Source organism: Phragmites australis, chromosome 12, assembly GCF_958298935.1.
Source record: "Phragmites australis chromosome 12, lpPhrAust1.1, whole genome shotgun sequence".
In the NCBI taxonomy this organism is placed as follows: Eukaryota; Viridiplantae; Streptophyta; class Magnoliopsida; order Poales; family Poaceae; genus Phragmites; species Phragmites australis.
Window position 1 is genome coordinate 25428596 of NC_084932.1, and position 20007 is coordinate 25448602.

Consider the following 20007-nt stretch of genomic DNA (forward strand, 5'->3'; position numbering starts at 1 on the left):
CCTGCCCCCCTACTGTGTCAGATCTGCTCTGACTGAGCGGGCATGCAGGGTAGTTCGGCTGCTACCCGGTGGGCCCCCCCTGCACCTGCTAAAGTTAGGCGACGGGACCGACCGGGGACGCATTTTCAACCCCTGTAACATCAAACTGTAGCCCCATAACGGTTGCTTTCCATTTATGACTCATGGGGACTCGTGCCTCCGTTTCTGGGCACGTCGAGCCTCCCCCGACAGGATAAAATGGGAGGTGCACTCCGTAGAAAAAAGGCGAAGGTTTCCAACAAGTCTGAGAAGACTCAAGAAGCTCTAGTACATAGCTGAAGGTCGGAGAAGTCCAAGCCGAATAGAAGCTCAGAGAGATCGGCACTTGAAGACCGAAGCTCTAGACTTAGACAAAAAACCTTGTAACTCAGAGATCCAGAGAAAGGTATTCCAAGAGCATTAATAGCATATCACACACACAGAAGTAGGTTATTACGCTCCGTACGGCCCGAACCTGTCTAAAATCCCTTGAGCATTTACTCTCACTAGCCGACGATCATCCGTCCCACCTAGATCTCACATATTCACATTAAATCCACGTACGAGGTAGATCCAGAATCAGCCCCCTGACCGAATCTCAAAGGGGTCCCTCAGGATCCTCGCTTGTGGTGTTCATCCACCGACAGTCACATATGACGATTATGACCCATCACTTTTAAGCTTTTTTTCACGTAGTCAATATGGAGTAGCAAGTTTTATTTGAGTCTTTTGTACTCCCTGCGGTCGAAATAGGTGCTATTCTATACATCGATACAGTCATAAAAAAAATTGATTACAAGTTTCTGTCATTATATATTTATAGATATAGAAGAATTATCATTTTATGAAACCACTTTTCAAAAGAAGTGAAATGTTTAACCTCAAATTTAGTATTTAAAACATTACCGATGACCAAACTTCGAATAGTTTTGACTACAAAGCTCAGTTGGTATACACTTGGACCCGCCCAGTTGGCGGAATAAAAATCCATGGGATATGTCTTAAAAATTAATGAGATATAAGTTTTTTTAGAGAACGAGACATCAATGGCACAAGGTTTTGTAGAGAGCAACGGTATCAGGATTTCCCACGTTACTTTGGGCTAGTCTCGAAGCATTTCTAAGTTCTAACGTGGATGCTCCTAAGTCAAGTCATTTAATCTAATCGATTAAGCAATTAGGGGTTGTAACGCCCCAGGTATCCCTATACCTGAAGTGCTACCCCAACCAAACCAAAATCCTACCAAGTCTGGAACTTCAAGGAAATTTCGGCAAAGTTTTCCTTCTAAATACGGCTTCCTGGACTAATGAATCACAACAATATTCTCAAGCACATCATATAAAAGATAATAATCATCACAGCCCAACCCCAAGAACTAGTAAAAGCTAACTCCCAACCACGGTGCCGTCTTAACCTTACAAAAGTTTAAGTGAACGAACTAGTAATAAAATTCTACTTATTTAATATGAGAGCTCTTTTATGATGGTCCATACTACCTAGAGGTAGGAGGTAGTATTAATCTAATCCGATGATCCACGTAATTGGATATTTTGGTAATTATGGCAATTTTGTTAAAATTACCCATCATATTTTTGCTAATAGAAAGATCCATGCTGCAAACGTCGCAAACGTCGGATCGCTAACCCTAACCGATGGGTAGCAAATGAACTCTCGTACCGAATGCAAATTAAAATGTTAAAACATCAATAAAATATTACTCTATTTAGAGACATATAACTGCAGTTAATTACTTTCATGTCACATATTTTTCTCCTCAAAATAACCCTAATACTACCGTACTACTTGCATATACTACCGGTGAGAAATGAGTAGTATCCTGACTAATCTGAACCGTTGGACTCTAAAAATAGATAGCTCATATTAATTTTAGACCACCATAAAATTTCTCTAATATGAATGTCTAAACTGGGGTATGAGTGGGTGTGTACTCAATTCAAAGATGCTACTTCCATCCTATGCATACCGCGATCACTTGGTACCTAAAAACCAAATAAACACAAAGTGTGAGTAAAAGTAATCAACAAGTACAATATGGAACTTGAAACAACATGCACAACATCAAAGTCAATGAAGAACGAGAATTAGCGGAGTTTTTCTTTTTCTTGGAAACAACAATAAAATAGTAGTTTCCGTTTAAAATTGATAACACTTGAATACATCCTTAGTATTTACCCGTAAACTCGAACAAGTGGGGCCATCACTTACTAACAGGAACATGAATATAAGAACCAATCAACACATCAATAGATTGAAATAATCCATGGAACATGAACTATTTGAAAGGATCAACATGGAAATAGAAATCAAGAACATGAATAACATCATCTTCATAACTTGAACTAGAATATCTCGTGAATGAATAAAGCATGTAAGACTATCTCCAACCATATTCCCTTCATTTCATTCCCTTCCCGATTCCCTTCCCTGTTCCCATTCCCTTTATTTCCTCTCATCTCCAACAGCTTCCCTTCGAGGGGAATCGCGAAGGGAACGGAGAGAGAATCCCGTCCTGAAGGGAATGACCCTGGGAATCCCGTCGTGAAGGGAACCATGAAGGGAAACCGTTGGGAGCGCTGAAGGGAACGGGAATCCCTTCACGACGGGAATCTGAGCGTGAAGGGAATCCGTTGGCTTTGGTCTAAGAATTGAAAACGGAACAGATAGGAAAATCGGCGTCACGCCCACTATACTAGAACTTCTCAAACCAGTGGATTAAAACTACACTCAGTAACTATTCTATAATATCTACATGTCTATAACCATGATACAACAACGATAATAACAGCAACACGCTTAAACTCGTCTCCTCCGTGTTGTTCGAAATACTGATTTAAATATCTAGTCACTCGATATTATGTATGTATTTTTAATCTCCTCGACCAAATGCAGCAATTTGTAGACTAGCACTAGAAAGAAAAGTGCTTCATAAATTGAAATAAGAAGGCTCGTAGGTCACTAAGGCACCTCAATCTCCGCCTGATGCGTCGCGGCAGCGACGCGGGCCCCGGCTATGCTCTCCTTCGCCAGATGCGGCTTTGGGAGGTCTGCCGCCGAGTGGTGCATCGACGTTGTCGCCCCGTAGGGAGATCCTTGGGCTCCTTAGCCATCACGGTTACTAGAGGCCAGATCTCACCCCTTGGCCGGTGTGGAGGTCAGGCTGGCGTGGAGGTGGTGGGCACGCCGCGGCTTGGCTATGGATCGCCCCGCCAGCCAACGACGCCATGGTCACCGGCGGCCTGATCCACCTCCCTCGTGGCGGATTTATATGGTTCCCAACGTCGCCACGGTTGCTGGTGGCCAGATCCAGCCCCTATCATGGCAGATTTGTGGGGTCGAGTTGCCGGAGACCATATTATTTGCGGCGATCTGGCTATGGTGTGGGATGGTGGTGTGCTGGCATGGCTTGTTGTGACCGCTCTTGGGTGGATTTGCACATGAAGTAGATCGATCCACCGCCGGCTCGCCGAATCCGGCCATCACCGGCCTTGCCGTGGCTATGGTGGGCGCCGAAGCGGCCTGCGCGGGTGACCGATTTGGCACAAAAGCCCCACAATCAAATTGCACTTTAAGCTTGTCATATACCATCTTAGCAAGAGTTTATCTTGCCTAATCATCCAAAGCCAACAATGATGATTATCTTTAGTTGCTGGTTTGACGCCTCATCCCCCTCCATTAGCCTCTTGACTAGGTCATTGCTCTTCTCTTCGGTGCCAACGAGCTTTGTCATCTCTATGAATAGAGCTCTTAGGCGAAGGCTATCAACAGTTGTGCCAATAGGCTTGGCAACAACATTGTCAACCTTGTACTTATCACAGCGCTGGCTCACCTTCACGATGGTGCTTTTGATGTCCTTGATATCAATGTCGATCTTTCGATGAATGACACCCTTCTTCATCAGATTGATGCTTCTGTTAATGAACCCCTTGATGCTATGCAAATTTTTTGGTGCACAGGCGTCAACCCAGACCATAAAAGTATCAACATCATCCTCGATGTCATAGGACAGCTCCCTAACATCCCTCGCCCAGAGCTTGACTTGGAAGTCTGGTGGCTGGTCGATCGGCACCTCGGAGACCTTGAGGAGGGCTGTCTCCATGTGCTCCAGCTCAGTCTCGAGGAACATGATCTCTCCCTGGATGCTCTTTTGTAGCTTGTACTCTTTGAGTAGGTCGGCCAGCTTGGGCAGGAGGTTGCTCATCGCCCCCGTCAGGGCCTGCATTTTCGGTTGCTCCAACACTCCCTGGTCACTAGCTGGTGCGTGTGCCTTGGTTGTAGTGCTTGCGCAGTTGCAAGACAAAGCAGGCATATGCAAGAATGGCGAGATGGGGCCGCAGCCGCCGCCTCAAAAGACAGAGCCTGCCAAGCCTGCGTGCATGCCGGGACCTGCGAAATACAAGAATCATGTACGGCATCAAAACTGAAAGCGTAGGATTTGGGCTTAATCACGCAATGAATTAGATGTAGTACAAGGGTACATATATATAGGCCAAGCACACGCGTATCCTTCCAATCCTGTTTATAGAAACAATGCCAGGATGATGGAAAGCGTGATATGCGGACTAAACATAGGCGCATGCTATATTTGTCTAACACCCCCCCCCCGGTAGTTTGATCGTCGGTGCCCTTCGAGACGTTCAAACTGGAATGGAACTCGGTGAAGATAGTGGTAGGAAGGCCCTTAGTGAAGATGTCCGCACACTGGGAGCTCGTCGGAACATGAAGAACCCGAACCTCGCGAAGAGCAACTCGTTCCCGGACGAAATGCAAGTCGATCTCAACATGTTTGGTGCGTTGATGCTGCACCGGGTTTGTCGAGAGGTAGACTGCACTCACGTTGTCACAGTAAACGAGAGTGGCTCAGCGGAGGGGACTATAGAGCTCTTGTAGCAGCTGTTGGAGCCAGGAGACTTCGGCCACGGCATTGGCCACCGCCCGGTATTCGGCCTCCGCACTCGAATGCGATACCGTGTGTTGGCGCTTGGAGGACCAGGAGACGAGGTTGTCGCCCAGAAACACAGCATAGCCCGAGGTGGACTTGCGCGTATCGGGACAACCCGCCCAGTCGGCGTCAGAGTAGACCACCAAGTTGGACACAGGGGCGCAGTGAAGACGAAGGTCGTAGTCGACGATGCCGCGCAAGTAGCGCAGAATGCGCTTAACAGCAGCAAGGTGCGGCTCCCTGGGATCGTGCATGTAGAGGCAGACCTACTGCACGGCATAAGCAATGTCAGGTCTCGTGAACGTGAGGTACTGGAGAGTGCTAGTCAAACTCCGGTAGAAAGTCGCGTCCTCAACAGGAGCGCCAGCAGACGAGACCTTGGACTGAGTGTCAACTGGAGTGCTACATGGCTTGCAGGCAGTCATGCTCGCACGCTCCAAGATCTCAAGAGTGTACTGCCGCTGAGAGAGAAACATGCTACCCGAACTGCGAGTGACAGAGATGCCGAGAAAATGCTCCAAAGGGCCAAGGTCCGTCATCGGGAACTCACGCTGCAGTGTGTCAATGGTGCGGCGGAGAACTCTGGTGGAGGAGGCAGTAAGCACAATGTCATCAACATAGAGAAGCAAGTAGACCGTCTCACCCTCATGGTGGTAGATGAACAGTGAGGTATCGGACTTGGCTTCAACAAAACCAAGCTGCAACAGGTAGGAGGCGAAGCGGCTATACCATGCACGATGCGCCTGTTTCAGACCATAGAGAGACTTGTTGAGGCGGTAGACAAACTCTGGTTTGGAAGAATCAACAAAACCAGATGGCTGTGAGTAGTAGTAATGCATAGGTCATCGATAGAAGTCGAGCAGTGGAATGTCCATCCTTCGCGAGCTATAGAGCTTAAATATTTTTTGCAATGAAAATAATGTTGGGATAAAGAGTTGGTAAGAATGAGACGAGATGTGAGCGGTGCTAGGGGTAGGTCGGGAGAGGAACCCGAATACCATATATCGCTTGCATCGATTAAGCACCAACTGTTATTTGCCGTTGGCTTAAGCACTTTTCGTACTTTCACATATTCAGTAAATGTACGAATGAGCCAATTATCATACGCCATGCTAAAACTTGACTTGCGGCCCTATGACGCGTAAGAGAAAAATGATGAGAAGCAAGGTGACGGGATATGTGCAAGTGGGTAGTTCCGGGTATGAGAAAGGTTGTCTCGAGGGCCAAGAGGATGGACCCAAGTCGTGTGGGTAAAGATGTACCCCTGTAGGGTATAAGATCAATTCGAATTGCCGCGCTCTCGGTTATGAGCATGCTTATGTTCATCCGCATCAATCGTAGAGTTTCCGATGTTGGGTTAAATGTGGTTGTTATAGTATGTTGGGAAGTGGTCAGTGATGTTTGATGATGAGTCAAGTTTGTTCAAGTGACAGTTATAGTTAAGTTGATGATCTCATGATAGAAGGGTACGAGTTGTTGAGTCAGTACATGCTCACACTCTTGAGTCGGTAAATGCTTTTGCGTATAAATTCACTTAACCTTGTGGTCAATTCCTTGCTACGTATCCCCAAATGCATGATCCTTGAAGTCAGGTTATTATATGTACCAACTATGGAGTAAATCTTGCGAATACCTTCGTACTTACCTTGCTTTTGTTGAGTTTTGTAGGTGATGAAGAAGTAGTGTACGGTTACTTCATGCCCATCGATGTTGGCGATGGATAAGAGTAGTGGTGGGCTACTCGTGGTGATTCTGTGGTGCCTTAGGACGAATGGTGCCACCTCTCTTTTGTTGTTTATAAACGTTAATTCCGCTATGTAGGAACTCTAACCAGCTAAGAGATGGAATTGTTGTATTTTGTTCTCCTAGCGTTCATTGATGTTTAAATTGTTGAACTTGTAATAACCTTAAGGCTTGTAATATATTTGCATTACTCGCTCTTTATTATTCCTTGATGTGATGAAGCTTGATACGAAGGCATGTGTTTCAATCTTGGACATAAAACACATGTCGGGACTACCAAAATTGGATTATGGGTAATCATGGTGGTTGTGATTGATTGTGATGAGATGTGGGTTAGCACGTAGCATGTTGAGAGACGATCGTGTGCTAGCTCTCATCTTATTAAATTCGCCCAAATGATTAATTTGAATACAATTTGGATGGTTCCTCATAGTTCACCATATGGATGTTAAGTCGACATCCTTGAATGGTGATCTTCGAGAGGAGGTGTATGTCACGTAGCTGCCCGATTTCATCGATAACAAGCACAGGAACAAGATGTTGCGTCTCCACAAGGCACTCTACGGTCTCTGCCAAGCATCGTGCGCCATGGAATGAGAAGCTGAAAACCACTCTGCTCACACTCGGGTTTCATCATAGCAGCTCCGAACACTGAGTGTACACACGAGGTGAAGGCGGGAGTCGGATTATCGTGGGTGTCTACATCGATGACTTAATCATCACTAGCGACAACATTAGCAGCATCCATGAGTTCAAGGAGAAGATGAAGAACATATTCCGGATGAGCGATTTGGGAGCACTCAAGTACTACCTCGACATCAAGCTTGGGCAATCCGCCTACACGCTGAAGATTCTGGAGAAGGCTGGGCTGGTAGACTGCAACCCCTACCAAACTCCAATGGAGATACGCCTCAAGCTCAGCAAGTTAAGCTCATCCCCGTCGGTCGATGCTACTCTCTACCAGAGTTTGGTCGGGAGGCTCCGGTACCTCGTCCACACCTGACCGGACCTGACCTACTCAGTAGGCTACGTCAACCGCTTCATGGAGGCACCACGTGAAGAGCACCTTGTCGCTGTTAAGGGCATACTACACTATGTTGCAGGGACAAGAACATGGGGTGTTCTCTACACGGCCGGAAAGAAGAAGAGCGTGTGGCTGTATTTGCTGGGCTATAGCGATAGTGGCATGGCTAGCAACATCGATGATAGGAAGAGCACCTCCAGGATGATCTTCTTCCTCGACGGTAACCCCATCACCTGGCTATCATCCAAGCAAAAGATGGTGGCCCTGTCGTCCTACGAGGTTGAATATATCGCCGCGGTCTCCGCAGCACGCCAGGGCGTTTGGCTAGCGTGGCTTCTGGGTGACATGCTCGGCTCAGAGCCCAATGCGCTGGTCCTAATGGTGGATAACAAGTCAACAATCTCTTTGGTAAAAAATACAGTGCATCACAACTGGAGCAAGCAAATCGACACGCGTTATCATTATACAGTGCATCATGGCTGGCAACATCGATGATAGGAAGAGCACCTCCAGGATGATCTTCTTCCTCGACGGCAACCCCATCACCTGGCTATCATCCAAGCAAAAGATGGTGGTCTTGTCGTCCTACGACGTCGAGTTCATCCACACAGAGGAGCAACTCAGGGACATCTTCACCAAGCCGCTCGGCCGCATCAAGTTCCATGAACTTCATTCTAAGATCAGTCTTCATCAAGCTCAATAAGGTGTAGCAAGATTTATTGTCAGAATAAATCCTGCTGTAACAGCCACCATTAGTGGTGTTTTTACTCCTTGTTAAGGCCATTAGGATCATTAGGATCATCAATGCCATTAGGGCCATTAAAGCCACTTTTAGGCCATGTTTTAGGCAACAAAAAAGCTGCTGTGTTGCAGCACAAAATTCCTAGGCTGATTTCAACAAAACAAAAAAGATTATTTTAAGCCATCAGGTTATCTACAGAATTCACACAATTATGTTCCTAGAAGAGCACAACCAACCCCTCTTGATCAAGATGGCACTTATTAGCCTCTCAAAAAAGAGACGGCACTTGTTAGGATCACATTCCAGGGTCACAAACTCCTGACTCCTGAGAATTGTCCAGTCAGGCTGCTTGTTCCTGAAAATTCTACCCCACTGAATACTGATCCACACTCATCAAAAGATTAACTGAGCATGCTATCTAGAATCAAACTTACGAGCAACGTATGGGAATTCTAGAGCGCCATAGGCAGCACGGCGTGGGGCTGAATCGGAATCGACTAGCTGAATTGAGTTGCTCACAGCAAGCAACCAAGAAAATCACCAAGCAATGCACTGAACTGGAAGCAGAGATTCTAGATTAATTAATACAAACGAGGGGAGCAATTGATAATCTCAAATGAAACCATGTATGCGGAGTTCAAGGAAACTAAACACAAGGAACATGTCTTGTCACCGCCTCAGTCTGCGGCGGCGGGGGCGGCGGCCGCGGCCACCTCGAGGACGGGGGTCGCCGCGGCGGCGACGGGTGGCGGCGCCTCCTCCTCCGCGTCGACCGTGGCGCTGGCGGCGACGAGCGTCCAGTCCGGGGGCAGCGGCGGCAGCGGCGGGTACTGCGTGGGGCGGCGCTTGATGTCCCACCGCTGCGTCTTCTTGGGCCGCGTCTTCATGTGGTGCTTGGTGCCCTTCTTCTGCGGCCGCGACGAGCACTCCACCGCAAGCGCCGCGCGCCCCCCGCCGGCGAGGGAGAAGCCGACGGACGGGCGGGAGAGTCTCGGGGGCGCCGTGGAAGAGGCCGGCGGCACGGCGGTGCCCGCCAGGAGCGCTGTGACCGGCGACATGTTCGTCGAAATGCTTGGAGTGGAGGGAGAATGGAGTGTTCTGTTTGGGATAAGACGAGAGGTGGTTTTGGATTGGGTTTTCTGTAGTTGGGTTGCTGCGCCAGGTAAAATCTGGCCGTTCATCCAAAACATGTGAGATCTGACCGTCCGTTCATGGTCATGGAGTGAGGTTCATTGTTTTTCTTTTCACAAAAAGGTCTCGCTAATTTTTAAAAATAAGCAACGTTTCAGTCACCTCTCCTTACCGTGGAATCCCCTCCCAATTCGCAATCCGGACGCATCTTCCTCATCTCCGGGGATAAACAGCTCGTCAGTATTGATGTTAATGTGCATGATTGTATGTACCCAAGTGAGGGTTCAGGTTCACCCAAGCTTCGCCATTAGAGGAATGGATGATGTGAGAAGCACGATGCAAGAAAATGACAACAATTACTGGCGAAGCTTGGAGGAAAAAGATTAAGGGCCCAAACTATATAATATATATATACTAGTATCCATTTGGTAAAAATCAGTGATTTCTCAAGGATTTTGTAGAAAAAAAAACAATGGGGTTGTGTGGGATCTAATAGCATCAATGCCAAAGAAGACAAGTAGGAGCTCGGCGCCACACCAGGGAGTTTTTTTCCATCCCCGCAACTGAGAGGATCAAATTCTATTTAACTCCATTGTTATCCAAAGATTGTAAAATTTTCTCATACTAAACCTTTTGCGAGTTTTTGACGTATTGAACTTGCGATAATCTATTAAAGTGGTATGGTCCTAGCCGAACCCATTATAAGTTTTTTGCGAGTTTTTTTCTCTTCACAAAGCATCACATTATAATACTCATGAAAGCAAACAAGGAGCAACAGCCGATACTACTAGTACTATTACCCAGCATAACATCCTCAAATAATTATCATGTAAAATATTTTTAGAAATAGGAGAAATACATGATCCATAGGACCGGATAACCCAGTTGAACATCCTCAAGGCAAAAACTAACGCATTCCGATTACCTGACAAAGATCAAGAATAGCTACAGAAAAGAAACAGAGTATCCATCAGAGCAACAATCTCTACAATGACAACAGAAAAGAAGCCCCAAGCACTCCATCCACTTCAACACAGCAAGCCTGTTGCATTGCCCAATCCTGAGTCCGAAGCACTCCATCCACTTCAGCATAGTGCATAGCACATGGCATTGCGGTTGTCCTGTTTCTGAAGCAGATACCATGTAGTTTGATGTAAAACTAGAGTACTAGGCCATCTGAACCAGTCAATAACACAAGATTACACTGTCTCCGCTAAGTTTTAGTCTGTGAGTGCTATCGAGATTATGAAAATTACATGCTCATCGCCCATCAGAGTAGTCTTCGGATTTACAAAGCTCAATGTACAAGCGGTATACCAAATCCTAGCCAAAGATCAAAAACTACCATCATCATCGCTCGGAAACTGATCATGAGGCTGTGAGAAGAAGAATTTGGTGTTCTTTGCAACGTTCATTCCAAGCACATCATCACTCCTTAGGCAACTGATCATGAGGCTGCGAGACGAACAGTCTGGTATTCTCTGCAACGTCCGCTTCAATCACAGCCTCTAGGACTAGGTCTGAACCTCTTGGTCCATCTGTGTGGAGCTTAAAAGAACAAAGAAAGAAAAAGAAGATGATGATATTGGTATGCATTGATATAAAAGTGGTTGCAGTGTCTTAATAACTTGAACAAAAAATATCAGATGAGATATAAAATTAAAGAGAAACTAAGGAAACTCCATGTGAGTTCCTGCAGAACTTGGGTTACATATGTTTATTTTTGCCCTTTTGGTAGTCAAAATTTACGATCAACCAACCGCATACTAAAAAAAATAATGAGGCACTATGTCTGTAATTTTGTATAAAATGTTCGCATTCACAATCTTAGATACAATTTTCATGGACTATTATTTTGTTATACATTGGCAGAAAATGTAAATAGAAACACACAAAGGGATGCTACTACAGCTAATCTGAAAAGATAAATGGAAAAAGATTAACAACCAACATTCTACCAAACAGGTTTTATGGAAATTTTATATGCACCAAGCAAGTTTTTTTTTTCAGGGAATGCAATGAGCAAGGGACATACAAGGGGATATCCCTTGGTGTATGCTCTTTGCTAACGATGTGGTGCTAGATTACAAGAGTATGATAGATGTTAATAGGAAATTGGAGTTATGGAGATATATTTTAGAATCGAAAGGTTTTAGACTTAGTAGGACCAAAACCGAATATATAAGGTGCGATTTCAGTGCTACTAGGCATGAGAAGGAAGATGTTAGTCTCGTTGGAGAAGTGGTTCCACAAATGATGCATTTCAATACTTGGGATCGATGCTACAAAGGGATGGTGATATCAATGAAGATGTTAGTCTAGAATCATAGTGGGATGGATGAAACGACGTCAAGCTTCTGGCATCTTCTGTGACAAGAGGGTGCCACAAAAGCTAATAGGTAAGTTTTATAGGACGACGAATCGACCCGTGATGTTATATAACGCCGAATGTTGGCCAACTAAATGGCGACATGTCCAGTAGTTAAGTAGAGCAGAGATCTGTATGTTGCAATGGATTTGTGACCATACAAGAAATGATAGTATCCGAAATGATGATATACGTGATAGGGTAGGGGTAACACCAATTGAAGAAAAATTTGTCCAACATCGATTGAGATGGTTTGGGCATATCCAACGGAGGCCTCTAGAGTCACTTGTGCATAGAGGGATACTAAGGTACGCTGATAATGTGAAGAGAGGCAAGGATCGACCAAATCTGACATAGGAGGAGTCTGTAAAGAGGGACTTAAAGGAATAGAATATCCCCAAAAAAACTATCCATGGATAGAAGCGCATAAAAGTTAGCAATCTACGTGCCAGAACCATAACTTATGCATCAGCCTCCTTGTACCGTTATTACTTTTACTATATTTTACTATTACTAGTACCTTTATAATAATAATAATTATTATTATTTCATCATCTTTTTAGTTGGATCATGTGGGTTTTATCTCTAACCTATCCAAGTTGCTTGGGTCAAAGGCTTTGTTATTGTAATGCAATGAGCAAGTTTAACATTTATTGAAGCAACTCACAGAAGATTAACATGTATAGTATGAGCAGCATTAGCAAAAAGAAAAATTCAGGACTTCGGAGTTAAGAATATGTTTGTATTATATATCCACAGCAAGCAAATGATCACCCTGTCCACCTCCCCATGTCACAACATTCCAGTTTTTCTAATAGAATCTGAACTGGTCAAATTTAGACATAAATGATTGGCTATATACCTGAATGGCTTGGAAGTAATCCAGCACTTTCAGCTGATATTGGCAGTACATTTAGCAAACCATTGCTCTCTTGATCTTGATAATTCCCTCTCAAGGAAGAACTCATCTTAATTCCTGGGGCTTCAGACAGCCTTACATACGCCATAGCTTGGCTGTGTAGATTTGTAGAGCCTGTATTAGCCATTTTCATGTCCTACAGGAGCAAACAAGCAGTGACTACTAAAAAAGCACTTGCATCGAAATCGAGGAGATGATATGATCACACCTTGGATTTCACTGTCGTAGGGTCATCAACCACATCAAACTTTCTAGCTTCAGTTGAGCTTGCTGATGTGTTGGTAAGGATCTCATTAGTCAAGTATTGGGAATTGGGAAACAGTCTGAAAAGTGATATAAAGGTAAAGAAAGTGACATTATAGTTACCAAAGTTTTGAGTGGAATCAGATCGTGTTTTAGAAAATCTTTCAATTTTATCACGAATTACACTCCGGATTTCATGACGAAATTCTTCTTGCTGCGTAGTCATTATAAATTCTATTAAGTATATTTCTCAACACAGAAGGAAACAGAAATAACAAGTAGAAGGAATCAGCGTTCTAAACTGTGAGGTGGAAGCATGGCATTGCGATGAAAAGTTCTTACAGCACGCATGTAGGATGTAGCGGCCACAGCATGCGTCACCTCTATTTACAAAAGCATGAAGCAAACTCATAACTTTAAAGAAAAAAATAATGTATCCTTCTCATAATTGTTTCATGCCATGCATGTCTTAAAGCCTTGGAGTAGGGATTCAAAATGGAAAAGGGCTAGAATACGCAAAAAATGGATCATATCAACCTAAATGCATTTGTACTGAAGCAACAGGACAGATTGTCTGTCATAGTAGACAAAGCAGGCTGCTATCTCCTATCTGCTATAGCAGTATAGCATACTGTTTAAAACATATGGACTTTTAGCAGGTTCACATTTATTCTTTTAAATCTATTAATATCCAAAGCATTAGTAGACAACTCAAGTAGTCATACTAAATTTTAAGGACAATGATGTGGCATCATACCTTAGTTGCAGAGCCATCAGTGGCAGCAGATGTCCCAGCTTCAGCCATGCCTGCTCATATGTATAAATACTCAGCAATGGTTCTCAGAGTCAAATAATTTAAATAATGCACTGGGAAATACTAATCAGAGAAAAAGATGACCTTATTGCAAAGTAAGGTTAAAATTACCAGTGTTATACTGCCTCGTGGTAAACTGGCCAGGAGTTAATCTAGATAAGCTCTGGAGTTCATAACAAATCGAGTCTAAGCGTGCGTTTGGTTCGCTGGACGGAGCCGTCCGGGAGATGGCGGTCCATTTTTCCTAGCGTTTGGTTGCCCGGACGGGGTGGAGAGGGTGGCCAGGACGAGCGCATATTCGCTGAGATGCTGGACGACTCCATCCGGTGAAATCGGTCGGACCGGGCCATCCCAGTTAGCCTCGTCGGTGATCTTGCGTGCCCGTGGCGTATGCATTAGTGATTTTTTATTTAACTCTTGATTTTATTTGAGAGTATAAGAGTTGTCTAAAAATTCTAAATGTTTTTATGTGCACATTAGAGCTCACTAGAAACCTATTTTAATTGGTTTGATCAAAAAATATGAGCCTATATTTAATTAAAATTCTCTAAAGAAGCTTATTTTTATAGCTTCTAGCAATTTTTAATACTCAAATAAATTCCTAAAAATCTAAAAAAAATTAACTAATATTCTTCTCATGTGATGTACTAATTTAAAAAATAAGTTCATTTGTAATGCTCTATTTATATACATTTTTACAATTTCATTTGATATTCTATTTTTAATTCAATTTAGATTTAAACAAATTCAAACATGCACAAGTTCCTTGAAATGCTTATGAAATACATATAAATATGAATAGATCATCCCATCTACTCTAATCCCACCAATCAATTAAAAAACTGGCTCATCGCATCCACTCTAACCCCACCAACCAAACAGAAAACTAGCTCATCCTATTCATCCTAATCAAACAGAAAATTAGATCATCCCATCCAGAAAAAAACGGATGGTCATATTTTATCTAACCTCGTCCTCCAACCAAACGCACCCTAACTGTGTCATAGCATCTTTAAGCTCCTTATGAACCTAAATAAAAGAGAAGAAATATTAATCGTGCATAACGACAAATTCTACCATGTGGGTTTCACACATATATTGGACATCACGAACTGTTAGCAAGTAAGGCTGTAAGCATCCACAAATCATCCTATCTGTTAAAATTTTAATTTTAATTACAGAGGAGCAAGCGGTTTACTAACAACAAGGGCAACACCAATAGTATTATTCGTCAAAATAAAGAGCAACTATTTTGTGATTGGTTAGCCTCGGTTGTGTTAACGGCTAATCTGAGTTTCCTTAGCTTACGGAACTATTGAGATTTCTGTACAAATAAAATTATGTGAACATCAATGTAGATGATTCAAGGTTATAAAAATTGGTAACTGGTGTTCAATGATTCACCCACCTATAGTGATTGTACGTCCTAATTGGCCCAAGTATGCGACCTAACTGGTGACAGTAAGGTATCAGATAGGAGCACCCAATCCTTGTATACAGCCTTGTGACCCATTTTGTGACATTGGGTGATTACAGGACAATAAGCATAATGCAAAATTCTACCAAGGTATTGTCCAATGGCTGTCAAACCATCGAACAAGCTATGCATCAATCAACTTGTTTCAAGAAAGCAGAGTGATTTTATATAAAGGGAGCTCATCCAGGACAATTTTCTATGCACCCAGAACCTCAGTACATCATTGCACAAGACAAAGGAATCAACCCTTGACCAAGCTGGAAATTGCTAGAGTTTTTAGCTCTGTGGCTTGAGAAAGTACCCAGTCCTTTCCCGGACAACACAAGTTTTTTGTCTAAGGGTACCTTCCATTACAACTTGCTCAGAAAACTTCCAGAAATGGATACAAAAATATTAATTTCCAATTTCAGCTTAAAATTCAGCAGCTTGCTGACTGGAAAAGGGTCATCATTATCCTCAAGAAGCCAATTAACCATGGTGAATTCGCCATCTCCTCAAGACAAACTCACCGAAGAAACGATTGCAGGTGCTCAAAAGGGTATAGTCAAAAGGTACTCTCTCCGGTCAAAAATACATGACGTTTTTTATTTTTTATGGTTTTCTATATACAACTTTAACCATTGTTTTCTATTATAATATAGTTATAATATCTAATAAAAATATAATATTATGTAAAAAAATTCAAGACAAATCTACGAGTATGATTTTTATGTTTTTAAACTAAATATTTTAGAAGCTATTGATAGTCAAAGTTTTAAAAGTTTAACTGATCTTGGTCAAGTATTTAAGACCGGAGGGAATACCTTGGTGGTGCAGACTGTCCAAGTATTTCGTCGAGCTGCCGGTGCGCCACTATGAGCCGCCGGACTGCTCTCCCGGACATCCCGGTCGTCCTCGCAATCTTCACCACGTCGCTGGGCTCTGAACAATAACAAGGAAACCAGATCAAACGACAAGACCGTTTCCTAGCACGCGCGATCCCGCCCCAAAAATCCGTTCTTTTTCTCATCAATTAGCTAGGGATTGGACATTGCAGTCGAGGTTGACGACGGAGAGAGAGAATGGAGATGCATGCGGCAGAGGGTGGTCGAGGCTTACTCATCGACGGAGCAGGCCCCAGGGATGACCAGCAACTGACCGGTCGAGAACCCCAGTATCTTGGCGCGGATAAGTGACCGCCGCGAGGGAGGAAGCCACCGCCGCCTTTGTGCGAGATGGCGGTTAGGACCGGTGGGCCGGATAACCGACAGGCGAGCCTGCACGCAGGCGAGCGGGGCGCCTGGCGTGACGGAGGCGCACGGACGAGGTCGCCAGCGTGACGGAGGTGTAACTTGAAATGTATTTAAAATGTTGACTTATTTAAAAATTCAAATATTAGATCTCATTTCTTGTATTAATGTTAAACAACATGATGGTTCAAACTAATTTAAAAATAGATATATTATTTAAGATAAATATTCATTTCAAGTTTGAGATTCAAAATACATTTTGGGCCCGTATAATCGCATCCGTCCAAGGCCCTTGTGCACGAATCTCAAAGCGCCCAAGCCGAAGCTAATTTTAGGCACCCGATGGATAGGAATTCTGGTATGCTGTTGGGTTGCAGTGCTGCGAGCCAGGCGAAGGAGTAGAAGGGTTGTTGGTGGTAGTTGTGTTGTCTGGCCCGTGAGGAGGAAGGAAATGGTGAGAGAATTGTGCTCGACTAGGATGCAAATTAATTAACCTTAGAGTATCCATCAATCATATTTAATTCGATCAATAACATTAGTTTTATAAAAAAATATACTCAATTTGAGAAAAGTAGTGTTACTGGATGAATTAAAAAGGGTCATGAATACCTTTAAGTTAATTAATTTGCATCTCTATGCTCGACTGCTCGACGAGTACGGTTTGAGAGCTTTAATGGAGGAATTTTTTATTTGTTCTTTGTAATCATAAATGAGAATTTTGAACGAGAAATGAACTCAAATAAATCCAAATTTGCTCCCCAAAACTTTGAATAGATAAACAGAAAACAGTGTATATTCTAAAAATGTTATAAGTAACTTTTTCGGAAGATCCTTAATACTGCAAAAAAAAGTTTTCTAAATTTTGAAGAAAGAAAAGGAGAGGCTATTAGAGGCAGGCATTAGAGGAAGGAAAGGATCAGAACAAGGTGACAGAAGCAAAGGCGATAACTGAGGTGCAGAGTGCGCATTCAACTGGCATCCTGCATCTCCGTCACGGCCTATTGAATCGAAGTAGCCACTGGCTCGTGGTTTGTTTTCGCAAAGTCCCACCAAAATCAAAACTCAAACAAATTTTGGAAAAAAAATTGGCCAAAATCTATCGAATCTAATTCAAAATTCAAAAAATTAGCATAAAGAATCCTTATATTATCAATGTGTTTCGGCTGCGCAGTGCCCCATGTGTTTTGCTGTTTACCGCGCAATCCTGGGTTCAAATCCCATCTGCTATCAGATGGTATAAGGAGCATGGCATCCCTAGGAGCCATACTAGGTTTCGACATCTGTCGCAGTTCAACAGGTGCAGTGCAAGAACGTGGTTATCTGAGAAGTTTGAGGAAGAGCTTGCAATCAACTGGACATATTTCGTTAAAAAAAAACTGGACATATTTCACTTCTAGCTATGCTGAGAACTCTAGGCAAACTGGGGCACAAGTAGGGATTAAAATTTCGGCGAAATGAATTTCAGAGGAGAACAAAATATCTAATTTTGGGGAAAAAATCACTAACATGTAGGACCCAAAGAGCAGATGATGAAACATAACTGAAATTTCGGCAAAATTTCGCAAATTATTAAACGAAATTGAAATCCTTGGGCACAAGCAACCTCCAATTCTTCGCAGTGTTTGGTTAAAGAGTAAGATAGGATAGGATGATTTCATTCATGTATTTAGGGATGTGATGTGATGGTTCGGAATCAAATGCTTGTTTAGTAGGTGGGATGGAACGAGTTTATTTTAGTACTCGGGTTCACCATCAGCGTCACAATCGAAATGGGATGGTTACGTTCGGCTTTTTTTTTGAAACGACTCCGTCCTGAATCTTTGAAGAATATTCTCTGGTTTAGAATCATTTCATCCTACTAAATTCCAATCAAACAGCTTAAAAACGGAATAGAACCGCTCCGCCCCACGAACCAAACACTAGTTAGTGGTCTTCGCCACCACCCAATCGCCTTCAAAAGTTCCGACTATCTGCGTACTACTTTCTCCCAAAAATACCAAGGTGGATGGCATCACTCTGCAACCTCATCGATTTAACATTGCAGAACTAACAGGTGAAGACATACTCATCGAAGACCACCACCCAATCGCCTTCAGAAGTTCCGACTATCTGCGTACTACTTTCTCCCAAGAATACCAAGGTGGATGGCATCACTCTGCAACCTCATCGATTTAACATTGCAGAACTAACAGGTGAAGACATACTCATCATCAGAGAGTTGCCTTCCCTGGAGGATTCTTCAGAGCGGGATCAATGGACAACGGAGATTTCATAGCTGTCGGGTGGTTAGGACAAAGAGGGAGGACAGACCAGTCTCTTTCTTTCCGCTTTGAACGGAAGCCCATTTTTCGGGCCGCCCTCTCTTCGTATGCCACCAGCCTTCCTATCAAAAAAAGATCAAAAGCAATTTCTCTATCTCTAGATACGCTCTTGGTAAAGAAGAAGAATAAGGTTCCTCACCATCTCCCTCCCCATCGTCTCCTTCTTCACTTCCCAGGAACTGCACATCAGGATTCTTCAATCCTTCTATCTGTCCTGAAATCAACCCCTAGGGATAATGGCTTTATCTTCCCTCGATCGCATTTACTTAGTGACTAGCTCAAGTGCATTTGATCGCAAAAAAGACTGGCATTGGCTCGGTACGGTGTGCATATCCATCCTTGGAAGAACTAGCTCCGTCCCTGTCTAGCTTTCGTCTCGACTTATGGTTGAAATCACCTCAGAAGGACAGGATTGTTATTCATGGTGTAGGATTCCAATACTTGAAAGAGCTGCTCTTCTTCAATTGTGAAGGAACCTGCTTGATATTTGAACCAGCAGCTTTGCCGAAGCTCAAGAGGCTACAGACAACAAGTCCATGTAATCAGAGCAAAACCATATAGTCACCAACTCGGCATCGAGCACCTTACATCTCTCAAGCAAATTGACATCCAAGTTTTCTGTGATGGCGCAAGTGCTTCTGATATCAAGGATGTTGAACATGCAATTGCTGCTACTGTGAAGTGCCATCCTAATCATCCTAGGATGAATATCCAAAACCGTGGCATGAATTTGAAATTAGAAGATAGAAACAAGAGAGAACATTCCGAAGACAACAATGTGCAAGAACATACAAGCAAAGAGGATACCAATCATGCAAACAAGACGAGAAGGGTAACAGAGATTGAAGGACACCATGTATCAAATGCACAATGATTTCTCTGTAACTGTAAATTCCATCTAAAGAGGATACAAATGACAGGCTGATATATTTACCCTAGAAATTTGTTTTATTAAAAGCATGACGAAGCTACCGTCTGCTATTAGCATAACTTTGATGGCTAACAACTGGAAGAATAA

At 43.3% G+C, this 20007-nt stretch overlaps 2 protein-coding genes and 1 pseudogene across 2 annotated transcripts; all 3 read right to left on the minus strand.

Moving 5' to 3' along the window:
• Window positions 1-1793: 1793 nt before the first annotated feature.
• LOC133887423 (disease resistance protein Pik-2-like) lies at window positions 1794-4237 on the minus strand (annotated as a pseudogene).
• Window positions 4238-9040: 4803 nt separating this feature from the next.
• Window positions 9041-9606, minus strand: LOC133887559 (large ribosomal subunit protein cL38-like). The gene has a single exon (XM_062327547.1). The coding sequence runs from the start codon at window positions 9543-9545 to the stop codon at window positions 9165-9167; it is 381 nt and encodes a 126-aa protein (XP_062183531.1). The 5' UTR covers window positions 9546-9606; the 3' UTR covers window positions 9041-9164.
• Window positions 9607-10511: 905 nt separating this feature from the next.
• LOC133886993 (uncharacterized) lies at window positions 10512-16318 on the minus strand. The gene is made up of 5 exons (XM_062326904.1): window positions 16243-16318; window positions 13906-13955; window positions 13114-13228; window positions 12849-13041; window positions 10512-11156 (listed from the first exon to the last, which is right to left on the minus strand). Exons 2-5 carry the CDS (start codon window positions 13920-13922, stop codon window positions 11047-11049), a joined length of 435 nt encoding a protein of 144 aa, XP_062182888.1. The 5' UTR covers window positions 13923-13955; window positions 16243-16318; the 3' UTR covers window positions 10512-11046.
• Window positions 16319-20007: the final 3689 nt, after the last annotated feature.